Below are 25836 nucleotides of genomic sequence, written 5' to 3'. Positions count from 1 at the left end.
TATCAGGCTTTATGGAGTGGCTGGTGATCAGTGGTCCTTGTGCTTGATGAAAAACACCTGGTTTCACTCAGTCCAGCTCTTTGAGGCTTATATAAGGAGTTTGACAATGCAACTGCAAGGGGGGGGTTGGAGCCTTTGATACATTCCTGCTTCCTTGGATGATATTCCTTAGATTATAAAGGCCACAGCTGGTCCTTGATGAGTAGTTGAGGCATTACTGACAGAACCCTATGACTCAAAGCACACATGGAAGCTTTGAGACAATCATTTGACATTTCAGTCTCTCACACATGCAGCAATACATGTTTGGTTGTTCTTCTTGCCAATGGACAAGCCCCTGATCTTGTCTCATACGTGGTGACTGTCAGAACAATTCAAATCACACATAAGGGGAAGGAAAAGTAGTCAGAACTGCCCCCAGATTTGGCTTTATGTAGAAGAGCAGACTGAGGGACAGGGACAGCTTTAAAGAATGAGGGCTTTCAGCATGTAACACAGGCAAGGGGAGGGGAGCACCCTATAGAGCAGTGGAGGAACTTACTGTTCCTTTAAACATGAAAGTCAAAGCAGATGTATGGACTGTCTGGCTTTCAGTTCAGCCCTCTGGGGCAGCCTGCAATGCTAGGATTATTCCAGTTTCTACTGACACAGTTCTGGCAAGAATAGGTGATCAAGCAGAAGTTAATTAATGGCTGCCTGCTCCTGCTCATCATCAGCACCTCACACTGCCCAGCTGCCCCTTCCTCCTTTCGTCTTTGTATTTTGTCCCATGACTAAAGCCCTGTCAGTCCTTCTGTCTTTCTTGTCCTAAATCTTTCTTTTCATTCCTCCTCTCCATTTTTCTCTCACCAAAGGAATACTCACACTTACCTTTATTTCTGAAAATATCATACACACATTCTTTGTTATCTTCCACAGTCAGCTTGCATACTTTGCCCTCATTCCTCAACAGAGAAAAAACACATCAGTAAAAAGAACTGTGAAGTACCTAAAAGCTCTCTCCCTAAAATTCTGGGCACTGCAAAAGTAGGGCTTACCAGCAAATCCTCCAAATTTAGTAATTAGAAGTAAATAAATCATACAGCATAGACATTAAGTAGAACTACTGGTTTATCTTTTGATCATCATTCTTTGGAAGTTTCTCAACATTAAAACATCTATTAAAAGATAAGTTCCCCTTTGCAGATGCCAACCTCCTTTTAGTAGAGTCAGACTATTTCAAATAAGGGGAAAAAAAAAGGACAATTCATCTCTAAATGAAAGAAGCCTTCAGAGAGAATGTCTTATCCCCTTATGTCTGCATGGCCTTTGCCAATCTCAACAGATAATCAAGGATACTGAAATCTTCAGTTGCCTTTCTGGTTGAAGAAATGAGGTATTGCTGGCTCGCTGCTGGGAGCTGGGTACTGTACTGACATTGTAATATCCATTAAATAGATTGTAAGTGTTGTCAGTTTAGCAACTTTAAGTACTACCCTCATACACATATGAAAAATTATCTTAAAAGGTCGTTTTTAGAGCAAAATAATTAAGAGCTGAAATAGTACCTCTAGTATGAAAATGTCATGGCAGCTCCATCACTAACATAACACCTAAAAAAATATCTAGAAATATTTCAGTGTATCAGGTCATGTCAAGCACGTCAGGGCTTTCAATTATCTCAGCATTCCAGTGGTTCTCTTCAGGTTGAGCCTTCAGTGTACAGCCTGTTGCGAGAGTAGGTGTCTGAATCTCCATTTCAGCGCTGCTCTTCAGCTGCGGGAGAAAGAGAAAATAATATCTTCTGACTGTACTTTTGCTCTAAGAAAGAATCTTTGTCCTCGTTCTGTACAGACCATTTTAGAAGGAGTTACACAATAGCAAGTCAGCAGAGAACACAGTCACACTCACATAAATTACCTGAAAAATACCATTCTTAGTTTAATAAAAGTGTTGAGTTTCCAAAGAAAGAAATACAATAATACAACATCTTCTCACCTAGGGAATAAACTCAAGAGTTTATTTTTAACTCATCCATCAGCTGTGAATGGAGAAATAATAGTATAAAAACTTGTATCTATTTTTTTTTTCCTGTCAGTGAGCAGACAGTTAAAGCCATGACCTACCTGTCTGAATCCAAACAGCAAACGCTTTTTTTTGTCTGTCAAAACATCTGTAGTAGGGAGACTGACCTCTTCAAGTAGCTTTCCAAAGAGAGTTGTTCCAGCTTTCACTGTTTAACTGTGTCATTACAGCAAGCACCTCTCTCAGTCATCTCTGCTCTTTTGTCTGGTATTGTATGGTAAAATATAAAGAGAAGAAGACTGAATCAGATGTCCTTGCTCTTCTAAATAACAAAGAGAGGAAATTCAGTATCAATAGTCTCTGAACAATAAGACTTTGAAATAATAAACCGCATACTGCTACAAGGTCTACCGCAGTCAAATGCTGCCAAGGATTGCAGATTGGCAGCAAGAATTGCCATCAGCTATTAAGATATTTCTTGCACTCCTTAGGCCATGTTCAGCCTCAGTCCATTAATTATGGGGTGGTTTTTTGATTGTGTGGTACAGATGTTGTAAAAGAGTCCAGGAAGAGTGAAAAACAATAGAATAGCTTTCTGAATTAAAGAAACATATATATAAACATATATATATATATATATATTAAAAGATTGCAAAGGTTAAGGAATATTAGAATCAGGGCTATCTCTATCTTTAGTTCAGTGTGAATTGTCATGCTAAGTAATGTATGTCTTTTTTTAGGAATAGATAGAGATGGGCCCTACTCCCTCTTTTACTTGCTGATACAGGATGCAGGTGTTAAACTTGAGCATTAGGAAAGATGGCTCTATGCATTCTGTTGCACTCAGGTCCCACATAAGGTATCTCTGCTCATATAGATACTTACAGGTGGCAAACTCCTGCCTTCCATACCCTCTCTTTTCCACTATGTGTTGTTCCAGTCCCGCAACCCCTTAATCAAACAGCTATTTTAACTTAAGAAAAAAGTGTTGTTTTGTAGATTTTTGTCAGCTCAAGCTTGAGAGAGCTAAGAGAGATCTTCCCACTTTTACCCTGGATCTATATGCCTACCTCCTTTCCAGCCACTATGAGACCACCACTTGTCACTCATGCCCATACAAAGGACATCCTCCTCAGCTCAGACCTTGCTGCAGATCCTGCCACTGAAGTTATGTCTGAAAGATTCGATGCAAAACGTACCTCACATGCAGCTTTCCCATCTGCCCATTCAGCCAAAATTCTTGTCTAGGCTCATCTCCCTTCTTACTTACAACAGTATTCCTTTCTCTGGTTTTCAAAAATGCAGTTCTGATGTTGCCATATCTATTGTAATGATTCTTCTCAGCTTCTACCATGTTTGTTTTCCATTTTTATCCCTCCAGTGAATTCGCAGAGTGAATTTGGCTCTGCTACACCAGTCGTAAATTTCTTGGGTTTGATTTCACTACACGTCACAGATTACTCTTTCTTTCATCTGCCATTTTTTTTACGGCAGATGACGCTGGCCATACAGATTTGTTTAACACAATGTATTGGCCTGCTGTTCTCTGTTACATTTTCAGACAAGTTTGTTGTTTGGTTGGTTTGTTTTTTTCCAGGCATCCTTCATACTTAAATTGTGTTCAATGTAAATACCTGAAACTCAGTTCATTTTTCCTCTCAAAATACCCTTCTACTGCCATGTTCCCAAAAAATGTTGTAAGGTCCAGTGGATACTGTCTCTCACATTGTCTCACAGTTTACTTGTGCTTCCCTGCTATAGCTGTCTGTTCCTGTTTCTTCTTCTATGCTTGCATTTCTAATCCATTTGGGACAGACTTAGTATTTCCCTTTTAAATTTTTTTTTTTATGTCTATGATTTATTTTCATTGCAGCAGAATTTGGAGTCATGATTAAAGCTTCTAGACATAAAAGCTATAGAAGGAATATTAATAATTTTTATCATATGACTTTCAGATAGTGAACTCATCAAGTAAACCATATTCTTTTTGTTTGTAAAGTGCATATAATTTGGGCCACTGTATAAAGAAATGAAAATACTTAATATAATAAAGAATTTTGAAAGTATTAGACTATAGAGGTGTTGTACTGGTTCAGAATAAGGTCTATCTAGCCTAAGTGAACAGAGAAAAGCAGAAACAGAGCAAGTATATATTATACTATCTACTGATTTCCCAGCTTCCAGTTACTTTCAGCTTTGGGAATTTCTTGATCCTGATGTGATTTGTCCATTTAGTGTCCTGTAATGAGTCTTTCTTCTAAGAATGTTTCTTCTAAGAACTTGTCCATTCTCCCTTGTAACCCATGTAGAGTTATTTACTATCACATTATTTGGCACAGAATTCTACAGATTATGGCTCCTGTCATCTTCTGCTATACCTTCCAAGTCATCTCTTTGCCAGGCTGAAGAATCTCAGCTGACACAGTCACTTCTGATAGTGTGACTGAGATGATAGACTTCCATTTCTCCAGTGACCCTTGTTTTCCTTCTGTGAATCTGTTACAATCTTTATATATAGCCTTTCTGTAATGAGAGGACAGCACTGAAATGCAGCGAATAGTTCATTTCTTCAGTTGAATAATAATGTTTTCTGTTTTGTTCTCTATCCTTTTCCTAATAATTTTAAAGATTTTTTTTTCTTTGGACATGGAGTTAGAACTGACTGCACTGAACTGACACTTCTGTAAAATTAGCATAATTCTGAAGTGTTGTTCCTGAGTGGAAACAGTCAATTCCGAGTCCATCATTTTATTTGTGAAGCTAGAATTGCTTTTCCTCAGAAGCAGTGATTTATTTACCTTGATCTATACTGCATTTCACTTCCTTTGCATTTATTTAGATTGAATTTCATCTGCTATTTTATTTATTGCACAGTTGAATAAGTTTACACTAGTAGTAGCTGAGCTGTTTCATACTTGAGTTCTTTCAGAGTTTTTGTGATAGTAGTGGTTTCCTAGTATTTTATCAGAGCATTTAATCTTTTTTTCTTAACATTTTATCTATAGCTGCTTCCACAATAACTTCAAATTCAGACAGATTGTCTGCTGAGCCCTCTTCCCCCAGAGAATAGCACTCTAGCATGGGAGTATCTTAATTTCTTTTCCACAGAAAATACTGATGGAAAGAATTCATCTCCCTGAGTACGTTTCATACAGAACATCCACTGGCACAGTGGACACTGGCATGTTTTTTTGCCGTGTTTGAAATATGACTTAGTACTAATTTTGATTCTTTTATCTTGTTGATTGTCAAATTCTTTTTCCATTCTTCCTAACTGACCATATTTTAACATTTAATCTATTATAGCTTATGATATTCTTTATTTTCTTGTTTTAAATACAATTTGAAGGATTCCTTCCTGTTTATAACAGTCTCTTTGTCTTTGCTGGAAAGCAGCTTCCTTTTATATTTTCTCTGCCATTTCCATAGGTGATAAGCACTAATGCTGTGATTCCAGTATAGTGTTCTCCAATAGTTTACACATCTGTGAAAATTTAATTCGTTGGACTATCCCTTTCAGATGCCTTGTTCAGAAGCTTCCTCATTTTCTCTATGTCCCTTTTGAAGTAGAGCAAAAGAAGTGTTGGTTTTTTTGAGATTTGCCACCTTTGGAGGAACACTGAATAAGTACGTGGTCACTGTTAGAGAAGAACACTTCAGCAGTAAGATTTTTATTAGATCCTGATAGTTATTCAGTATGAAGTCAAGGTTTGTATTTTTGGATGTAGGACTCATTAACCACTTATTCCATGAAAGAGTAATTCGTAACATCTGACATTTTCATCTCTGCTTATATCTCAATATCATGTTCATCCAGTCTGAAGGGGGATAACTCAAGTCCTCCAGTACAACTGCTACCTTCCTGATTTTTCTCAGAATATTGCAGTCTTCATTGCCACCCTTTCTGGGCAGTTTTTAAGAGACCCAGTACTACCTCTGTCCAATTCAGGCCTGGAATTTCAAGCCATACATATTCGGTGAGGTGTTTAATATGCTGATTTTATTTGGTTCTGATTTCTTAATGTATACTACGTCTTTGCCCTGGGCACAGTTTATTCTATAATCTCATGTATATTTTCTGTCTTGATATTATGGTGTGCCACCAATTGTCTTCTTCCCACCAAGTTTCCAATGTCTCCTATGTCATTGTTTTAAGTAAGGGAGAACACTCCTGTTGCTCCATCTTACTTCTTAAACATATAGCATTTGCCTATAAGCATGTGTACCTCTGTTTTGTTCTCATCTGGGGAACTCATTTAAATAACACTCAGTTAGTTTCCTATTTCCTACCTGAGTATTTACATCCTTTAGCCAATTCTTTACTAGAGGATGTAGAACTTCACAGTTTTTCTTCTCAGCAACATCACCATTCCAGAGCCATGTGTTCTTGCGCATCTGTGAGCTCTTTCACAGTCTCCAGTTTAAATGCTCAGTTATGACTTTCTAGATTTTAAGTGTCAAAATCACACAGTGTCACTCTTTGTTAAGGACCTCCACCAACAGGCTGTTCACCCTTCTAGGGCAGTTTGGCTGCCAGTGCTCAAGACCAGCAGTGATGTGATGCAGCCCTGTGACCTTGGATCAGACTCTGGAAAAAGAGTTGTGTGAAAGAGAGCTGGGAGAAGACTTGCTCTGCAGCTCTGGAACTGCATTTAAGCTCAGGTCTTACCTGTGGTCCCTGCCTGGACAACATTGTTTTGCCTTGCCTGATCTTACCAGGATCTTGCCTGATCCTGCCTTGACTGCAGACTTGCCTCATTGCTATGTACCTTTCTGGCAATCATCAAACCACGGGCTGACCCATGCTACCATCACCAGACCTGCTTTGCTCTTTTTATTTGGGCCTTGGCACTGTGCCCTCTCTGCCTTGCTGTCAGCAACAGCTCCTCATTCACCTTCCCATTACAGAGCAATTCTCTCTTGCTGACACCTCATTCAGATTAATTTCAGATAAAGTACTCCCTTTATTCTGAAACTGTTCTTGATTCATGTTGAATGTGCCTTCTTCCTATGTATATTATCCAATCAAGGCAGTAAAACATCTGTCTTTCCATCTCTTCCCATGGTCCCAAGGAGGGCAGGAAGTATTTTACAAAATACTATGATAGAAACCTTAGTCTTTAGCTTCCTTGTTTGCTTAAATGTTCTTCCATTTTGTCAATAGTACTGGTGCACCACAACCAGTTACCCCTTCCCAGCACTTCTTAGGAGCCTATCCATACTCTCTAAGGAGGTTTCTCACCTGGCAGTCGCTGTACAAGTCTCATGGCATCACAAACCCAGCCATCTATATGTGCAGATTCTTCCACCAATACAGCCTTTCTCTCCCTCACTGTTGGAGAAAGAAATTATGTGCAATACAAGTAAAGAATGTCATTCCATTCTTTTTTTTTCATTATCAAGGCTTACTCCCTCTTAACGAGATATGAAAAATGCGAACATAAGCCAGTGATTCCCACTGATTTCAGTGGGCTCTGGCTCAGGCTTTTAATGACGCTGACTGATACACTTTTTCCAGACGCAGTCTTTCATCCATCAAACCATTCTGTTGTTCTGAAAAAATCTGGGATGTAAAGAACATCTGCCACAAGGAACATAAAAAGCACAGACCTGCTGTTACTAATGGGAAGTATTCTAAGAGCTTGGATTTAAAAAAAAAAAAAAAAAAAAGTTAATTAATTTTACAAGAATAATTACTTTGAACATGAATGCCAATGACCCTTCTCACATAAAGCTTTTCCAATGCAATCTTGTTTTGGTCTCACTAAGGACAAAAGATGCTTCAGCTATACTGACAAAAATCTTTGAGAATTGCTATAGAAGAAATTCTACTGAAGGGGTTTCTATAGCTTCCTTTTAAATTCTGTTTAGTTATTATCTATAAACAAAAGAAGCTGAGCTGGCCTGGTTTGGATTTGTATGAAAAATTATAATGAAATAATAAAACCAGTAAGCAATAAAGAAAGGAAATAACTGCTTTTAATGTTCCCTTTAAATGTACTTGTGACATTTAGGAATCAATTTTCTTCTTTTTCTAATCATTATTTTACTGATTAGCACAATGTGTAGCAAAGACACAGAAGATACCTTTTATCATCGCAGATTTTATAGGAACTAATCTGGTTTTAATCTGGTTTTGTCAGATTGTGCAGGTTTTTCTTGAAAAATTGTATTTTAAGAATTTTAGCTGATTTAAGATCCATTTTATTGCAAAAGAAAAGGCAATCAGTTATGTTAGAGCTCCACTTCATCAAAACATATATACACAGTTTTCTTTGTTATTTAAAAGAGAAAAACAATCGCCAAGACATGTCTTTGTTAAAGTACCCTGCTGGCGGCATATGGCAAAAATACTGGCACCTTGCCTGGGAAGTGCGACAAGAACTGATAGATCTGATCTCATTCTGTGGCTGGGGAGAAAATAGATTACAGCGGAGGCCAATCTTATGGCCTGCAACCATCAATTGCCTGGCAAGAAGCACAAGTTCCTGAAAACGGATGCAGAAGGTGAACTGATTTTGCAAGTCAAGGAAAGAGATTTTACCTTCCTAAGTGATAGTAGAGCCCCCACAACAGTCTCTGTTAGAGCTGGACCTTCTGAATTCTCGGTGTAATTGTGTTCTCTGTGCTACTGTGAAATAAATATTTCAAGGTATAAATGTCTAAGAAATAATAGTGTTAATTTAATGTTTTATATGTCAGTCTCAATTTCAACTGTTTTTTGAGAACTGGGATGAAATCCTGCAGCTGCAGGACTTCTGAAAAAGCAGCAGATTTTCTTCCATGCTGTCATATTGCTGAGCCAGACATTCAGAGTGATGACCTGTTCCATGTGAAAAAGAGAAACACTTTTTTTTTTCCCTACATTATTTGAAACTTGGCAGTACTTGGTTTTGGAGAGTTTAATGGTAGTGAGTGGAGAGGGAATCTAGTGTAATTGTGATGGTTCATAAAACAGGGATCCTCAAGGGACATGAACTTCTCCAGTCCAAAACATGGACAAAACTAGCTAAAACATTCCACTCCCACTTTCATGAAGGTATTTGTATGGTAAATATCATCCTATAGCAATGATCATTTTTATGCTTATGAAGATTAAGTATGCTTATTACAGTGTGATAGTTATAGGGAAGAATAGCATCAACCCTGTATGGAAATTATTTAACAGAAAATAGCCTAATTTTAGAAAATAATAGAAGAGCTTTGAGAAGCTTGTTTGTTAAAGTCTCTGAAATGTAGCAGGAACAACATTCTGATGCTGAAGATGTACCTTTCTTTGTCCTCTTAAATGCTGCCAAAGCTTTATCTTTTTTTTCTTTTTTCTTTTTTTTTTTTTTTTTTATTAATTGTAAAAAGGATTGCTATCTCCTTCCTCATTCTCCTCCTCTTCCCATTCCCAGATGAGGGGAAGGGGGCAAATAAGAGACCCTGGATTAAACTCTCTCTCATCAATACTTCTACTGGAAAGGGGAAGAAAATACAAACAAAAAGCATGAGGCCATTGGGATTTTTCTCATCAAATACAGAATTGAATCAATTTCCAGATTTCTTTAAATATTTGTCAAACTCAGAAAATGCTGTAAAAATTAAAACAGAAAAGTTCTTTTCAATCACACTGACATGATTATAAGTATCTTTTATTTTTTTAATGAGAATGTCCAACTATAATGATGTCTCCCTAGTCACAATGATGGTAGGGTGCAGTTTCACATGAAATCTGCCATCTTCCGTTCCTCAATACCTGTATCAAATTCTGTAGTTATTCAACGATACAGTGAACCAGATTCTGAGCTGACAGAAATCTCACCTATCAAGAAGCCCTGTGGCTCCAAGACTGATTGATCCAGTGCAAGCCAGGGGCAGGGATACAGGGACAGGAACACACAGGGAGAGAGGAAAGCAGGCATGGCTGCCCAGCTCACCAGCAGTCCACCTTAGATCAGCTGTGACACACACAGCTGGTGGTGGCGGCTACGTGATCAGATCACTCAGGCCTTTGGTGAGAGGGTACGATCCCACCGACCCTCTCCTGTTTGCTTCTCCTGGATGCTTTTTGCAATCACATCCTTTATGCTGGCATTAGCGATGAGCTGGACTTGACCCAGATCCAAACTCGCACAGCCTTATGTGAACTGGTGCTGGCACATGAGTAGCCAGGGGCAAAGGATGGATCAAACTGTCTCCCCAAGTAGCACTTTTGACTTACTGTGAATTAAAAATGACTGTGTAACCTTGGTCTTAGCGATTCACTACATCCTTTACTGTTTCATACAAGAAAACCATACCTGTCTGTGTTATCACTACTATTTATTTGTATTCCGTGACTCAAAGTGGCTCTAAACAAAAAAGATCTGAGGAAACCACAGTACACAGTCTTTTCTATTGCCCCTCAGATGACTCCTCTCTCTTCCAGATTCCATGGTCTTGAAACAGTATACCAGCAAGTTGATTTAAAAGAACTATGACCTTGAAAATCATGCTTCCTCCCCTCCCAGATCAAATGGGGGAGCAGAGAGGGAGAGACAGGGAGTGAAAATTCCCACTGTCCTGATTTGTTTCTTTAGAAGATGCAGTATGGATTACTTCTTTTTAAACTCATTGCACTGGAGTTTTTTGCTTTTAAATCATGTGAGCCATTTCAGTTTGGCCAAATTTTAATCAAAGCTCATTTTACCCTACAAATATACTGAGTCCAAATTTGATACGACAGATTGTTCTTTTAAAGACTTACTTCACTTTTTTTGAAAAAAATATATTTAAACTTTAGACTGGCCTCCTTACATTATTTTTTTAAAAAAAAAAAAATCCTTACATGATTCTCCTGTGGAGAGGTTGTGTAAAATGTATTTCCCATGAGACATATTTTTGTCATGGGTATTGCTTTTCAGAGCTCCAGCATTTTAAATTATGCTTGCAGAAGATACCAATTTTAAAATTCATTCATTTCATCCACATCTGTTCTACATTCCATGGAGAAAAGACAAGAGTATTGGGTGCCTGAACACCTTCAGAGTACTACATATGTTTGTTAAGACAGCTCTTTTGCACAAGTGTTAGTGTTGCACTGTCATGGATGTCACGGTAATGATTTAGTAGGAAATCTAGATTTATTAATAGCTAACAGCAATTTATCATCAAGATTCACACTAACTTATTTAACGGTACCTTAAATTATATATATATATACATGCGCATACACAAAACATTCAAACACACGCAGACAGACAAAAGTATTTGGATCCAGTAGAATTAAGTACATACCCACACACCAATAAACAGAGAAAGAGCGGGTGAAAGAGAAGCTAGCTCAAAGAAAAATTTCCCTCTTGAGTTTAGAGCAAATGCTCACAATGCCTTGGCATTCGTCAACGGGCGATAATTGAGACTCGAGCAGGTTGACTTCATCCTGGCTTCCATCAGCTCTGGCAGCAGATGACACCTTAAGGGTTTTGGTACCTGAGAGGTGTCCCAGCTTGGGGAGATGCTGGTCACAGGCCCACTGTGGTCCAGGAGAGCTCAAAGGGTCTCCCTTGTGGTCACCATTTATAGAGTCCAAGATAACTGACTTTTGTCAGATACCTTTTGGTGCCTTCCAGCAGTTGGACAAGAACTTGATGAATGTTCAACTCTCTTATTGTTCCCATTGACCACATCCCAGGCACAGGTGTGCCAGGCCATCAGGAGATGATGGGTCGTTTTAACCATTTCAAGCAATCTGGAGGGGCAGGAGCCGGGCTCATTAAGGGGGTGCCTTAACCTTAGCAGTCCTTATCTCCACAGATTGGTGTATAGCTCGGGGGAATGTGGGTCGAATCACACCTGGCACCAAGCAGCCCAACAAGGAGGGGCAGGGAGGGGCGAGAATTTCACCACCACATCCGCTTATGTCTTCATAAACAGTGATGGCAGCCTGAAGAAGGTGTTTCTTAACAGCAAGTCCCAAAAAAGAAAAACAGATGGGCAGAGACAGCATCAACAGAGTAACATCTCAAAGTATACAACCTTGTAAGTTAGCCAGACAAATGAGTTAGTGACAGACAGCAGTCAACTTTCTCAGACCCAGGATGTTCTGAAACAAGCAAGTAAACAAGCAGAACAGTCTGTTGTCTTTAATCTGATTTCTTGTGCAATATAAGATGAAAACAGTATTTCACAGAAAAAAAAAAAATGTATGACACTCATTTTTAATTACATTTGCTAACTCATATGTTCCGCCTGTTCTCAAAGAAAAATTTTGATGTCTTAGTACATATAAGAAAAAATACCAAAATATGCTGTAGTTTTCCCCTTCACATAATTTTCATTTCAGTCTAGACTTTGCTCTTCAAATAAAATAAGAAATTCCTGCTCAGAAGTCTTATTACAGGTATATATTTCATGCAATCACACAATGTGAATCTTACAGATAGGCTGTATGTATCTTTCGAAAGAAGAGGATGAGCTCAGTCACACATCAAAACATGTTATTATAATTTTCCCATAAAAATAATAATACAATTCCCTACATTTAAATGAAACTGTTTAAAGAAAGGATAATATGGGAATATTACTTCTGGATAAATGGTACATCACACAACTGTTAACAGTGTAGAAGTTTCCAGAAAAACAAGTGAAACTCAAGAGCAGCCCAAGCAATTACTTTTGTGCACTTTTTGATAAAGCTTTTGTGATTTATTAAACAGAGATCATGGGATACTTTGTATTCTTAGAAACAGAACACCAAGGTTTGTACTAATCTAGGTAAGTGCATATACAGACAAAAACCCCAAAATTTCCAAAATTTGTGGCAGATGAGTTAGAGTACAGTGCAGCACTTCAATCTGCATCCAGGCTGAAACAGGCTCTGCCTCCTTTCTCAGAAGCAGAGTGAATTCCGTACATTTATTTAGTGGCTAATACCCAGAAAGGAGGCAAGATGGGACTGGATTTCATATTCTGCTATGCTAGAAATTATCTGCATAAAGTACTAATGATTCAAGTGAATGTGTTAATTGGTGATACTGTAATTGTAAAAGGGCAACGTCTTGGAGATCCACTACTTGCATCTTTACCAGACCTGGCACTATGCCCTTCCATGCAGATTTTGTTTAATTGTACTTCAGGTGGCAAAGCCAGGAAAGGGTTTAAACCACTGCCAAGGTATCAGTAGATTATCCCCAGTTATAAATGCCACTGTCTTCAAAATCAGGCTGCTTACAAAACTGATCAGCCCTTGCAGTGTCTGACATCACAGTCTTTATAGGAGGAACCCCAAGACAAACATTTTTGCACAGGGTGAAACATGTGAGAATAACAAGAAACAGGTATTATTGTATGTTCTGCACAAGCTGTCCAGGTCTTACCAGGTTTATACCAGGATACTGCAGGTATCTTGGTTTTCCTCTGATGGGTAACGAAAGCATGAGGCTTATCCAGTAACATCTTCTGAAATGCAACTGAAGTCTATCCCTGTGCATCAGCTTGTTATCTGCAGTGATTTTGGCAAAGGCCAAGGATGACATCCTCAAAGAGTGATTTATTCTAGCTCTATGTTAGATTGACTCTGGGAGCTGACTGTATCTTTCTACTGATTTCAGAAAGGATCCTTGCTTAACTAAACTAACTTCTGCATTCCTAAAGTTTTGTGAAATGTATTGCCCCCACAGCACTGTCATTCACTGAAACACAAAGAAAAACACGCTCCACATTCATGCTTTTCAGATGGCTTTGTGTTACCCAAGTGTCAGGATCTGCAACATAATTCAAAGACTCCTAAAGTAATCAATAATAGTTCTGTCATCTGATATTAGCAGCTGGATTGACATGTCTCTTCTTGATGCAATGCATAAAACATACTGTATTTCTAAACTACCTGCAAAACATTCTTTTGCAATTTCTATTCAGGAAACCTTTCTACTTTGCAAACATCAACCTTCCACTAAAGACTACAGCAGAAAAGAGAGGCAAATAATGTTTTCTCTGGAAAGTACATGAGTAACATTCTTCCAAAATAGCAGTATCTATCCTGTTCATAAATTGCAAGAATTTCTATTTACCCTTTCCATAAAGAAAACAAAAAGCATACGACATGTTAGTGGAAGACAGATGAGATTTTCTCCAGCCTAGGTTTGTGGAAAATAGCTTGATCAGAATTATGTCTCATCCTGTCCTTTAAAGGCTCCATCACTGTCTTAAATGAGAACAAGTTTTGGCTTATTGAAACTGTTAGATTTGGGAGCCTTATTCTTTCTATAAATTGTGTTTCCATTAAAATACTGACATTCTCCATTAAAGAAAAAAATACAGAAAAATAAATTAGAATACAAAATCTATTTATACTTTTCTAACTGTGTAATCCTTTGTTGGCACAGCCTGTGCAGATAATGCCACAGCAGTAAGACTATACTTTGTAAACATATGCTGGTTTCATGTTTCTTTGTTAACATTATATTGTTCTCTTTAATGTCTGGAATACATAGTGAACATGAGTTCTCATATATCATTCCTTACAGCTGTTGCACAGTCAATTATACTTTTTTTTGTTGTTGTTATTTTTACATTTCAGAAGCAGCTTTTAAGCAGCTTGCTCTGTTCCCAGACTGTCTGCTTGGGTCACTCCTGTGGCAGCTGCATCAGTTTCTCCTAGGCAGCAGCAGTATGTCCTGGAAAGGGCTGTCAATACCAAATTATTCTGTTCCAGTAAAGGAGAACAGCTTTATTCAGAAAGCAAACTCTGATCAGATTTTATAACTAATTAGCCAACAGCTGATGAAATGTAATAGTTTTTGGTAGCATGAACCTGACTGTCATGCCAGCCCTGGAAATCCAAGACTTGTATCAGTCAGTGTGGATTCCCAGCACAAAAAAACCCAGCTGAGATTTGAGTACTTTGGGAAAACTATAAGCAAACAAAAGATTAATCAAAGGTTAACTTAAATTTTGAACATCAGAGCAGAGGACTTGTAAGGAATATGATTTTTTTCCCTAGCATATGTAAAAGAAACAACACAGAATCATCCTGGAAGCATTATTCAAGTGTGCTTCTCCTTACTCCACAGCAGAAATGAAAAAGCATCCTTTAACCTCCTTTATTAAGATGAAAGATCAAGAACCTTAAGACAATTACAGGCATTAGAAACTGAAGCAGTTTTAATTTGTCTCTAACAAGTTCTTAAATAGTTGAAGCAGCACCTAGTTAAAACCAGTTCCAGGTACCAGTCCTGTTTAAATTTTTAGTGAAGATTTTGACTTTCTATTGAGCCATTAAATTTATCTGTTATGTATAGAGTTCAGATGGTTTTTCAAATCAAACACGAGCAGTTTACAGGGAAACACCATCTATGGATGTAACTGCAGGATAGAGATTATCTGTAAAAAAGCACCTAAGCAGCATATTTTTTAGATATATCATACCAATAACTTCTTGTGGTCTTCTGGTCAGGTTCAAGTCTTCCAGCCAGGTGTAAGCTCTGTGGGGCCTGTACTTCTCCATCCAACCTCTTGGCAGATTATATAATTTAAAATAAAAGATATTTTACATATGAAGACAATCTGTTTCTTTTCTTGAACCTAGAGAGTAAGCAGGGACCACAGTTTAGTTCCTTTTAAGTATCTGATTCTCAGCTGTTCTGCTTTTGCCATGTCATTCTTTCTTGCTTTCTCTTCGTAATAGTCAGGGAATGATACTGCGTTTAAAAAACTCTATACATTTTATAAATGTTGGTACTTAAAACCTGATTATTTTCAGGTATTTCATTCATTTGGAATGTTTTATTACTCTTACAAATCTCTATTTCTGTTTTTCTCCCATAACTACTGAAGTCTTTCAACTGCAAAGTTTTACTTTCAGTAGGCTAAGAACTCTTGCTAGTGACAGGTGCTTTAACCTGTTTGCTCCTGGGGGATCTGTTATCTCAGGAGGTTCCTACTCTCTCAGTCTGTGCTGCTCCAAAATCTCTAAAAAGATTGAATTGAGCCAGATTTGAACCTATTAACTGACAGGTAAAACCCCTCAATATTCCATTATGAACAACTCATAGCCATCTGGTTCCCTGTGAAATATATAGTTTAATAGGTTTTCTATGCAAGGAATGGGCAAGAGCATTTTTGTGCTAAGAAATGTCCTGCCCAATGTTTCTTTTTATACTCTGTAGGGACAAACAAAGAACTTCCCTCTAGATTTTTTAATGCAGCTTCACCAATAACAATTTATGACAGCTGAGGAACAGGGATTTTATAAAAATTATGTTCAAGGACAAAATTTTAAATACTTGTAAATACATCCACATTTTGCCAGAAGGTTCTTAAGTTCAAGAAAGAAAGATTAAGGAAATCCTTGTTTCATTTTATTACTGGTAATTTCACTTTTGCTAAATAGCACATAATCACATATTCACTCTCATTGTGTAAAGAGTGTATTTATTTTAATTTTAAAAGAATAATATTTTAAAGTAAGGATTTACTTGCTTAAAAGTAATTATAATTACTTTAATGCTACAGCAGTCTATATAGTTGTACACTTAATAAAAGTGTAATATTACAAAAGTTCTGTATATTAGGGCTAATATCTTTATGTTTACAAATAGCACTGTAAAAATCCGGGACACAATTTGCATTTGTAATATAAATGAATAATCATAAGTTATACACATAAATGCAAGCGAACTAAGAAAGTTTTTCTGTCTTAATAGAATAATATTTTTTGACTTGCTGAGCAGATTATAAACTCTAGAAAACTCTTCTTCTCTTAGTAGTAGAACATAAAACCACTGTTGCTAAGTTTTTTCTTTTCCAGATCTCTAGCACCCCTATTTAACAGAAATTTTGATTCTATGGTTGCTAGCAGGTCATGCTGCATAGCTGGTCTTTAAATAAACTCATTCTAACTGAAATTGGTTATTATTTTATAAAATAATAATCTATTTATAATGGTAAGTTTATTGTGTCCTTTTAACGGATGTATGGAGACAAAAAACTTTATCAACCCATACTTTAGGCAGACATAAATGAGAAGTAGAATATTTCCGTACCATATAAGTCAGTACCATTTGTAATTCATTTGGTCTTTGTTAGAGCCCTTGTGTTTTTTTGTTTCCAGTAGCTGATATTCTTTCACCATAGTTCTCTTAAATCCTACACATATTTTTGTTGCAGTTTAAAAAACAAATCTAGTCTATATCTGTAATTTCTTCTTTCAATTTTTTTTCTTTGTAAACATATTTGACTTAGCTGTTACATAATGAATTTGACTTTTTTTGCAGAACTGTTATGTATAATGTTTACACTTAATGGAAGATTTTATCATAAGATGCTATATTGCAATGTTACTGCCCTAACACATCCACCTCAGTCCCCTACATTCCCTTACTGCCCCTAGAGCAGGGATGCAAGGATAGAATACACAGCCACTCCATTTCACAGTGTTAAAACCAAACCTAATTCAGACTTTAAGGAAGATGTAAACATACTACTCAAAATGGGTTTGGCAGAGGTGTGCATACATATATCCTGTTCTGCTCCTGCTCCCTCACTAAGTACAGAGAAAGGACTTAGAACAGAGGGAACAGACAAACAAATGGGAACAAGAAGACATAAAAAATCACAAACCACAAAAGAAGTCACAAAAATCCCTGTGTACTTGTTGCATGTAAGCTGGGGTTTACATTTTTTTCTTTTTTTTTTTTTCCAAAGTTTTTAAATACATTTTGCTCTCCTAGAATTCCTTTTCTGTGCTCAGAATTATTTTTAAAAGTCTTTGCCTTTTAACCAAAATTTATATGTCCTACAGAAAATCCTCTGTTTATACATTGTTCTGATTAACAGAGAAATGTCCCGATGATACAGGACAACTCACAATGAATTTAATGTCTTGATCTGTGACAAATTGGAGCGTCTCCAGATCTAGTAGTATTTCCTTCCTATTTTCCTCCTGTTAAAATATGTAACTTCAAAGTGACTATAATTATGTCTCTGTTGATTTTTTTTTAATCATCTGATTCCGTCAAACCTTAGGAGTGCAATTCTTCAAATAACCTCTGATTTTATTATGACTTCATATTCCTGTTCTTCAGGAGATCCGACATGATTATATCTGTGGCTAAAATCAATTGCTTTTAATATAAAAACATGAAGCACACCGTAACTGATATTAAAAGAGAAGAAATATGTGGATATATGACTCATAAAAACAGGTAAGGTTCAGAGAAAGAAAGGCTTTATAATCAGGAAGGCCACCAAATAATGAAAACAAAGCATCTGGAATAGAAGAAAAATATTCTGAAACCAAAAGCTCAAATGAGCCCAAGGATAGGAACAAGCTATGGTAGCAATCAAAGGACAAGTGAGAGACAGAAGGCATGAGGTGAGGCTGTACAGAACAAAAGAAAAGATGAAAAATTAAATGATAAAGCACCAGAATAACCCGAGGAATTGATTTTCAGCAGTGCTGAGCACTCCTGCAAATCTAGACCCTTAGTTCTTAATGGACCAGTTCATCACAAAACCTTGCCAAAATACCTGAAGGATTTATGGATTCACTTATTTAAAAAGCAGAAACCTACACAAAAATAACTTTAGTCAGAATAAAAGAAGTGACTAGTCTAACTAAAGCATCATAAATTTAATTGTCAGTTGTGAACACCAAGACACCAAACTTTAAGAGGAAATAAATGTGTTTACTTTCAGCTTGAGTAGCTAAGCGACAGATAAAGAGGGGTAAAATTCTCTACCTTTATCTAGTGTTCACTCTCTTTAAGGGAATGGATGGATTCTTGATGAGTAACAGAAAATTGTTAGCCTTCAAGTATGGCCAATATATTGACAGCATTACTATAAATTAGCACATACAATGTATATAATCATAGTGTAGTTCAAGCACACAAACAGGGCAGCTAAGTAGTTGTTTCTAGGAACCACGGATCCACCATGAAGATACCATGATGTTGCTTGAGTTTATACTCAGAATTTCACCAAGCCAGACAACTGAGAGATTGAATTTTTAGCGATGTTTGCATTGGCTGTACTTTAAGAACATCAACCCACAATTTCTAAAATTATAATGAAAAAAGTCTGGTTTCCGCTTGTTTTTACACTTTATTTTTTTTGTCTGTAAAGTTCACTAACATACACAGAAGTCCAGGTAACATAAATAATAAGACATGTATATGAACACTGGACCATCTGAGCAATACAGGGCCAGGCAATAAAAGCTGATGTACACAATGGTTAAAATTTATGAAAACCTATAAAATGCATGACAAATTTTGCAAATTGATCGGGTACTATGCCTCTGTTTAAATTCATAAAAGCACAAGAAGCCAGCAAATGTATAAATTATTAGGGAAAAAAAATATACTGAGAAGCATATAAAAGCCATGATGTATTTCCTAGAAACAGGTACCCAAGACATGCCTAGTGGAAATAATGTATCCCTAATGGTCTTCCCTTAGTAGTGTAGAAACAGGCTATGCAAAACCTCTCAATTTTTGCCACTTAGCCTTCTGTTGGCTGTGCAGACCGTTTCAGTCTGAGGCGACTTTCACTGAGCAGCCCCACATGGTTCCTGGCTATCCATCTACCCTTTGAGCTCTCCCTGGTTATCCCGCAGCTGCTTCGGCACCTGCTATTTCCTGTGATCCAAATACATGGTGAGAAGTTCAGCTACTGTACTAGAGGCTGAGCAGTGTAACTTTCCAAGTTTTGGAGATTTCAGGTATTTATCTCATTAAAAAAAATACCAGCAATACTATTATTTTCAATACTTTTAACCACATGGCCAAATTGTTCATTTGGAAAAAATGGAAGAATACTGTCCCCACCAGATGACGTATACTGAAAGGGTTAACAGACATTAATAGCACAGGGACTGTGCTCCTTTTCTGTTTATCAACTCTAAAACAAATGAGAAAGACAAGTAATAGGATTGCATGGGTCCAAAGAAAACATTGCTACGATTTTTCCAGTGTCATCCAATGACCTGTCAAATATATCTGCAGGAGTATAGCCAACAGCCAGCATTTTTGTCTTGTCCATGGTTCTCTGTTAGCCTGATTAAACTGGCTCTTGCAAAAGGCTGAATTATGGAATGACAAGCAAGGAATACGACTTTTTTTAATATTTATTGTGAAAGGGACAATTTGAGACAGTTCTTGAACAATAAGCAGATGCCAGTCTGTGGAACTAGTAAGTGAAATAAAAGACATCCATTTGCTTAAATACATTTATTTTCTGTCATTTCATTATTTTTTACTTCCAGATTTTACTTTGATACACATCCACACAAACCACTAGCATTCATGTAAAGTGATTCTGCTTCTAACCTAGGAAAAGGTGTCTTTTTGTCTTGGGTTAGTAGCACGCTGGTATTCGCTCTACCTAAAGACGAAGTTCTTAATGACTGGGTGCAAACTTACCTTTTGTGAAACAAATCATACATCAAAGTGGCCAGTGATCCGACCCCCAGATAGGCATTAGGTTCCCAATTCTGTATAAATAAGATCTACAGCGATGGAGACTATACTAGGGTAACACTTGAGTCCATGCTTAGTATTACCCAGGAAGCGGCCCTGCTGCTCGTTTAGAATTACTGAACAAGGAAGATAATGAAATCCAACACAACCTTGGCCAAAATATCATTATTTATAAACCTCTCTGCCAAGCATAGTTCTTTTCATTGTCATGTGTACATTAAATTTGAAAATCAAAGGTCTCGCTCAGCACTGCATAGGCACGCAGCATTTGCCGCCCTGCCTGCAGCAGAACAATTAAATTAGTATGAAGACTGTCACTCTTCTGTCTTTTTCAAGACAACGACACCCTAACTCCCTTGTCTCACCTTTAAACCACCCCACCCGACTTTTAACGGGGGTGACGGTGAAGACGGACCTCTGCAGACAGGCGTGATGGCGAACGGGGGGTGCCTCTGCGCACCCCCACGCCGCCGCACGTCCCCAGAGCAGCCCCGTTACCGCAGAGGGGAGGGCAAGCGCCCACCGGGGACCCTGCGGCGCCAGCCCGGAGGCGGCGAGAGAGGGAGGGACCGGGGGGGCGTGTGTGTGAGCCGCTCGCCCCCGTGCGAGAGGCCTTCCCGCGCCCGCCCGCCCCGCGCGTGCCCTCTGAGCGCAGGCGCTGCCCGCGCGCCGCTGTGGGCAGCCGGCGGGGCGGTCCCGGGGTGCCCCGGCAGGTGCCTGTTCCCCGCGCGGCCCTGTCGTCCGGCCGTGGGCCGCGGGTCGCGCCGACGCGGCACCCGCGAAGCCCGGAGCGCTCGGCGGTGTCGGCGGCGGCAGCTCGGCGCGGACCGGGGGACAGCGGCGGGCGAACAGGCAAACGCCGGAGCTGCTACATCCGGGCTGCGGCGGCGGGCACCTGCCCGCGCGGGGGCCTCGGGTGACATTGGGCCTGGGCGGCTGGAGGGGGAGGACGGGCTCTGCAGCCTGGGGGAGAGGGAGAGACACCTTCGGCCGCTGCCAACATGTTCCGCGTTGTGGTCAGCCACGCCAAGAAGCACCCCAGCGTGAGTGCCCCCTCCCTGCGCCCTTGCCTGATGGCGGTTGGTGCCCTCGGCCCCGTTGATCGCAGCCCCCTCCCCCCTTCCCTCTCCCTTCGCGGCGGTCTGGCCCCTCGGGTGGGCACCTCAGGGCTGATCGGCGGGACACGGTCAGGTCACCTTTTTCTCTAGTGTGTATGGGCCTTTCTCGTGCTGCAGCAGCAAAGCCCGAGGTGATTTTCCCATTCTTTTTGCTTCTCTCTCTCCCCACACCCCCCCTCCCACTCCCATTTTCTTAATTTTTATCAGGCATGCAGATGGTAGTGGTTGTTTTAGGCAATGGAGGGACTGATCTTTTGTTTCTCAGAAACGTGTCATTACGGGAAGTTTGGTTGTTCTGCATGTAGCATTATTTTTTTCATGTCTGCCTCTTCGTAGCTGCTAGTTTCTCTCTGACCCCCAGGGATGTCCTGCTCTGAGGGGGCTTATGTCAGGGTTTTAGAGGGCCATGCGTTATGGCTCAAAGTGTGTGAGTTTGTTCTTTGGTTTGTCATAGCTGTAGTCAGAAATGTTATGGAATGATGCTGTTTTGTTATAATGTGGTATGACATGATTTTTTTCTGTTCTAGTTGATCCCTCTGTTTTTGATCATTGGATCTGGAGGTGTTGGCGCAGCCCTGTATCTCATGCGCTTGGCTGTGTTCAACCCTGATGTCAGGTATGTATAAAATAATTGACAGCACCTAGTCTGCATATAAAAATAAACTTCACTGCCTTAGTTTTTACGTTTCTGAAGACCTTAATGTTTTGCTGTAATATCACCGGCACTGAGTGAATATTTCCTTGATTTGGTGATTTGTTTACCGTATGATATTTAGAGATTGTTGATAAGGGACTGGGTGTTTTTTATGTGGAAACTTATTTGAAGGGGTGCCTCTCCAGGGCCTAGTAACTGCAGCACACATACAAATTGGGTTTATTTTGAAGGTAGTGTGATTCTCTTAATATGTTCTCATCTCTTGCGTTTCTCTCAATAGCTGGGATAAGAAAAATAATCCAGAACCTTGGAACAAGCTGTCTCCCAGCGACCAGTACAAGGTAAAGTGTAAAATACAGATTTTTAGGAAACATAGTACCAAGGGTGTGATCTAACTGCTTTAGGATGTTTGAGTATACTGGAAAGTAGCTGAAGGAGTGATATATTTCCTGTGCTGTGCAACATTTGTTTGTCTCTAGAACTCGAAGCAGAGAGAGCTGAGTTTGAGATACAAAGATTTCCTAGAGCTGGTTGATAATGGGTGAAAGAAGTCTATACGGAAGCAGTCATATATTGCACTGTAAGAAAAAGAGGAATTCTATGCAAGAAGTAGTATATACTAGTTCATAATACTAGGAAATAAACTATAGGGAGAAGGACAAAACCTTGTACATTCTGAACTAAACTTCCTGAGCTCTGGCCTTTACTCCTTAGAAGCAAAAGAGGAAAATGTTAGTGTTTAACATAAGCACTAATTTGGTTCTGCAGTTGATTGAAAACAAAACAGCTGTCTGTAAGTAACTGGATGCAATACAAAAGTTCTTTAAGTAATACTCAATTCTTTAATTGAACTAATGAGGAAGAATGCAAAGATGTGTCAAAAACTAGCAAATCATTGGTAGTTTATAGAAATCATATTTTTATCATGTTTTACTGAAATTTTAGTAGATTCCTGTTAAGAATATTCTGAGATTATCTGCAAACTACTCAAAACCTACGATGTTTTCAAAGCTAGTGTCTGTTCAGTACCATATCTTACTATTCCAATCATTGAAATAAGAAAAAAAAAACCAAAAAAACCCAAAAAACCACCATGCAACCCTCAACTCCAAAATAAAATATGTTGCTGTTCCCTTAAAGGTCCGGGAATAACACAAAACTTTGTTTTCATTGCTGCTTCTGGAATGTTGCTGTTTCTTAAATAGCAGAAAAAGGCAAATTCAACATAGTGCACAGCGCAAATTCAACATAGTGCGCAGCACAAATTCTTTTAAAGCGTGCATGCCTTGTGTAGCAGTCCCCTTCTGTCTTAGCATGCAAACACAGCCTCAGGGTTTACCATATTTGGGTGTCTGTAACATTGAGGATTTTTTTTTTTCCAAATCTGCACTGTGGGAAATGAAAAGGCAGATACTCTAAATTGAGGATGACTGTTTAGTAAAAGGCTAATATTACAAGTTTATATATAACAAGTTTTAGCTTTTGATGAAATCGTTTTTCTTTGGTAAACTTCTTTTTGTCATATCAACATCCTCAGTCTTCCCAAAGAAAATGGTTGAAGACCTGATCATTACTGTAGAAGCTGCACAGAAGGCTGTAATTTGAATGTACTGTAGGCTGTTTTGTTTCTTTGAGGATCTTTAAAAAAAAAAAAAAATTGGGCATAAATGAAAATAACCAAGCTATCAGATAAATATTTCTTAACTTTTTTTAAAAGAAAAACTATAGCATCACATGCTTGATGTCAAGTCAGGCTGGGATGTCAAAATATGTTATTAGTCGGTAAATTCATTATCCTCAGTGACTATTTGGGATGGTTTTAATTGCTTGTAATGGGATCCAGCTTTGTTACTGAAAACTGAGAATGTGAAAGGATCTGTCTTACTTCCTTCCTCCTTGTCATACCTTGCAGTTCTAGATGCAGCTGCTTTAACCAAACTTGGCTTTTGCAGCACTGCTCTCGGTGTTCCCTTGTAACACTGTCTGCTCACATACAGTGCTTTGTGCCACTTGGCCAGGTAGGTGTTGCCTTCAGTATACAGGAGCACATAGATTTTGGACAAGTATAAACTCAGCAGTACTGTCAGAACTTCCTGTGAATGGTTTTTTCATTCTGAGGATTAAAGAAGAGATTCTGTGGGTTTTCTCTGGTTGTAAATATAAGCACTGCCTCATTTTAAATGCAGAGCTTCTAATACTGTATGTAAAATGAAGATAATACTAAAAAATTACTGCTCTTCAAAGTTTTTATTTATTGTCTAGTGTACAGACTCAAACTGTGATTTTTAATTTCCTGACATGAGTTCAAATAATGCTTTTTTAGTAAATACCGTGGAAAATGGGTAGTCGAGCTTCTTACTCATTTTTTTTTCTCCCCTTCTTTCCTAGTTCTACTCGGTTAATATAGACTACAGTAGACTGAAAAAGGACCGTCCAGACTTCTAAACAACACGTTCATCTCTGTAGGCTGCGCAGAAAGGTCTTCCGGAAGCCGTCCGCACAATTGTCATGCTTAATCATCCAGGAAATAATCAAACTTGCCTCATGCTGCACTAGGTCATGTGTTTGAAAGTGTTTTGATGAGGCTTAATAAATGTCTGAAACTTGAAGTGTCTACTTTTTAATTTTTCAAAATGAGAATATCCTCTTATGAACTTTTTATTGTGATCAATCAAATAGTAAGCAAATGCCAATACGTGTTTCCTCAGCAAGACAGCAAAGTTGTCTTGATGGGCTTTATACTCAGTCTTTTGACTTTAGGGATATAATTGCATGTTCATTGCAGTATACCCAACTGCAAGTTGAAAGCACATATTATAAGTGTGTGCAAATATATATACTTTTTAATTACACCTGAATTTTTCTACTTTAAGAAGTTTTGGTAGCAGACAAGTCAATGCTTACAAGTCATTGTCCAGCAGGGAGGCAACAGATGTTGCCGTATGTTGCTGGAAGGAAGAAAAAAAAAAAAAGGCCAAGCTGTCTGCAAAAGGTTTCATGGCTTTTCTTCCCCTTTTTTTTAAGTCATAAGCAGTTTGTTAATAGACAAGAAGACAAATATTTAAAAAGTAAAATTCTAGGAAAATAGTCAAAATTTCATGTGCATCATGCTTTCAAGGAAGGGAAGCACACAGCAGCATAGGGTATGGGATTTGAGAAGTTAGATTTTTCATGCAATAACAAGAATACCTTTTGGTAAGGGCAGATTGAGTACTTCACTGAGCCTTTATGGGAAGACGAAAATATCTTTGCAAATCTGTAGTTTACGGTAGGTAGTTCTTTGTGCTTTTCTGTGAACATCTGGTGTTTTCTTGGATAAGGCATATAATTCTGGACTATCTGACATATTACAGCTGTTGCTATCTTGATACATTTCAGCCCACTTAAAAGTGGACTCTGACAATGTAGATAACCATAGCTGCTGTGACAAATAATGATAGATTAAAAGAAACTGAGCAGCAAGAACTTTTACTGGAGAACAAAAACTATTCTGTGGCAATTGCAAAATAATTTGTGAAGACTCGTATTTTATGTGGAAAAATCTTACAGGGCAATTGGATGTTTATTTGGTAGCAGTTCAGATTATCTTTTCATTATATACAAAAATGGTGGA

At 38.4% G+C, this 25836-nt stretch overlaps 1 protein-coding gene across 1 annotated transcript; it reads left to right on the top strand.

The window, feature by feature from the left end:
- The first annotated feature begins 21333 nt into the window (after positions 1–21333).
- Positions 21334–24832, top strand: NDUFA4 (NDUFA4 mitochondrial complex associated). The gene is made up of 4 exons (XM_074900337.1): positions 21334–21493; positions 22096–22184; positions 22504–22564; positions 24612–24832. The coding sequence occupies exons 1-4, from the start codon at positions 21452–21454 to the stop codon at positions 24666–24668; spliced, it is 249 nt and encodes an 82-aa protein (XP_074756438.1). The 5' UTR covers positions 21334–21451; the 3' UTR covers positions 24669–24832.
- The last annotated feature ends 1004 nt before the right edge of the window (positions 24833–25836 follow it).

The sequence above is a fragment of the Athene noctua genome, chromosome 2 (genome assembly GCF_965140245.1).
Source record: "Athene noctua chromosome 2, bAthNoc1.hap1.1, whole genome shotgun sequence".
Taxonomy (NCBI): domain Eukaryota; kingdom Metazoa; phylum Chordata; class Aves; order Strigiformes; family Strigidae; genus Athene; species Athene noctua.
This window is presented reverse-complemented; position numbering and strand designations above follow the sequence as displayed.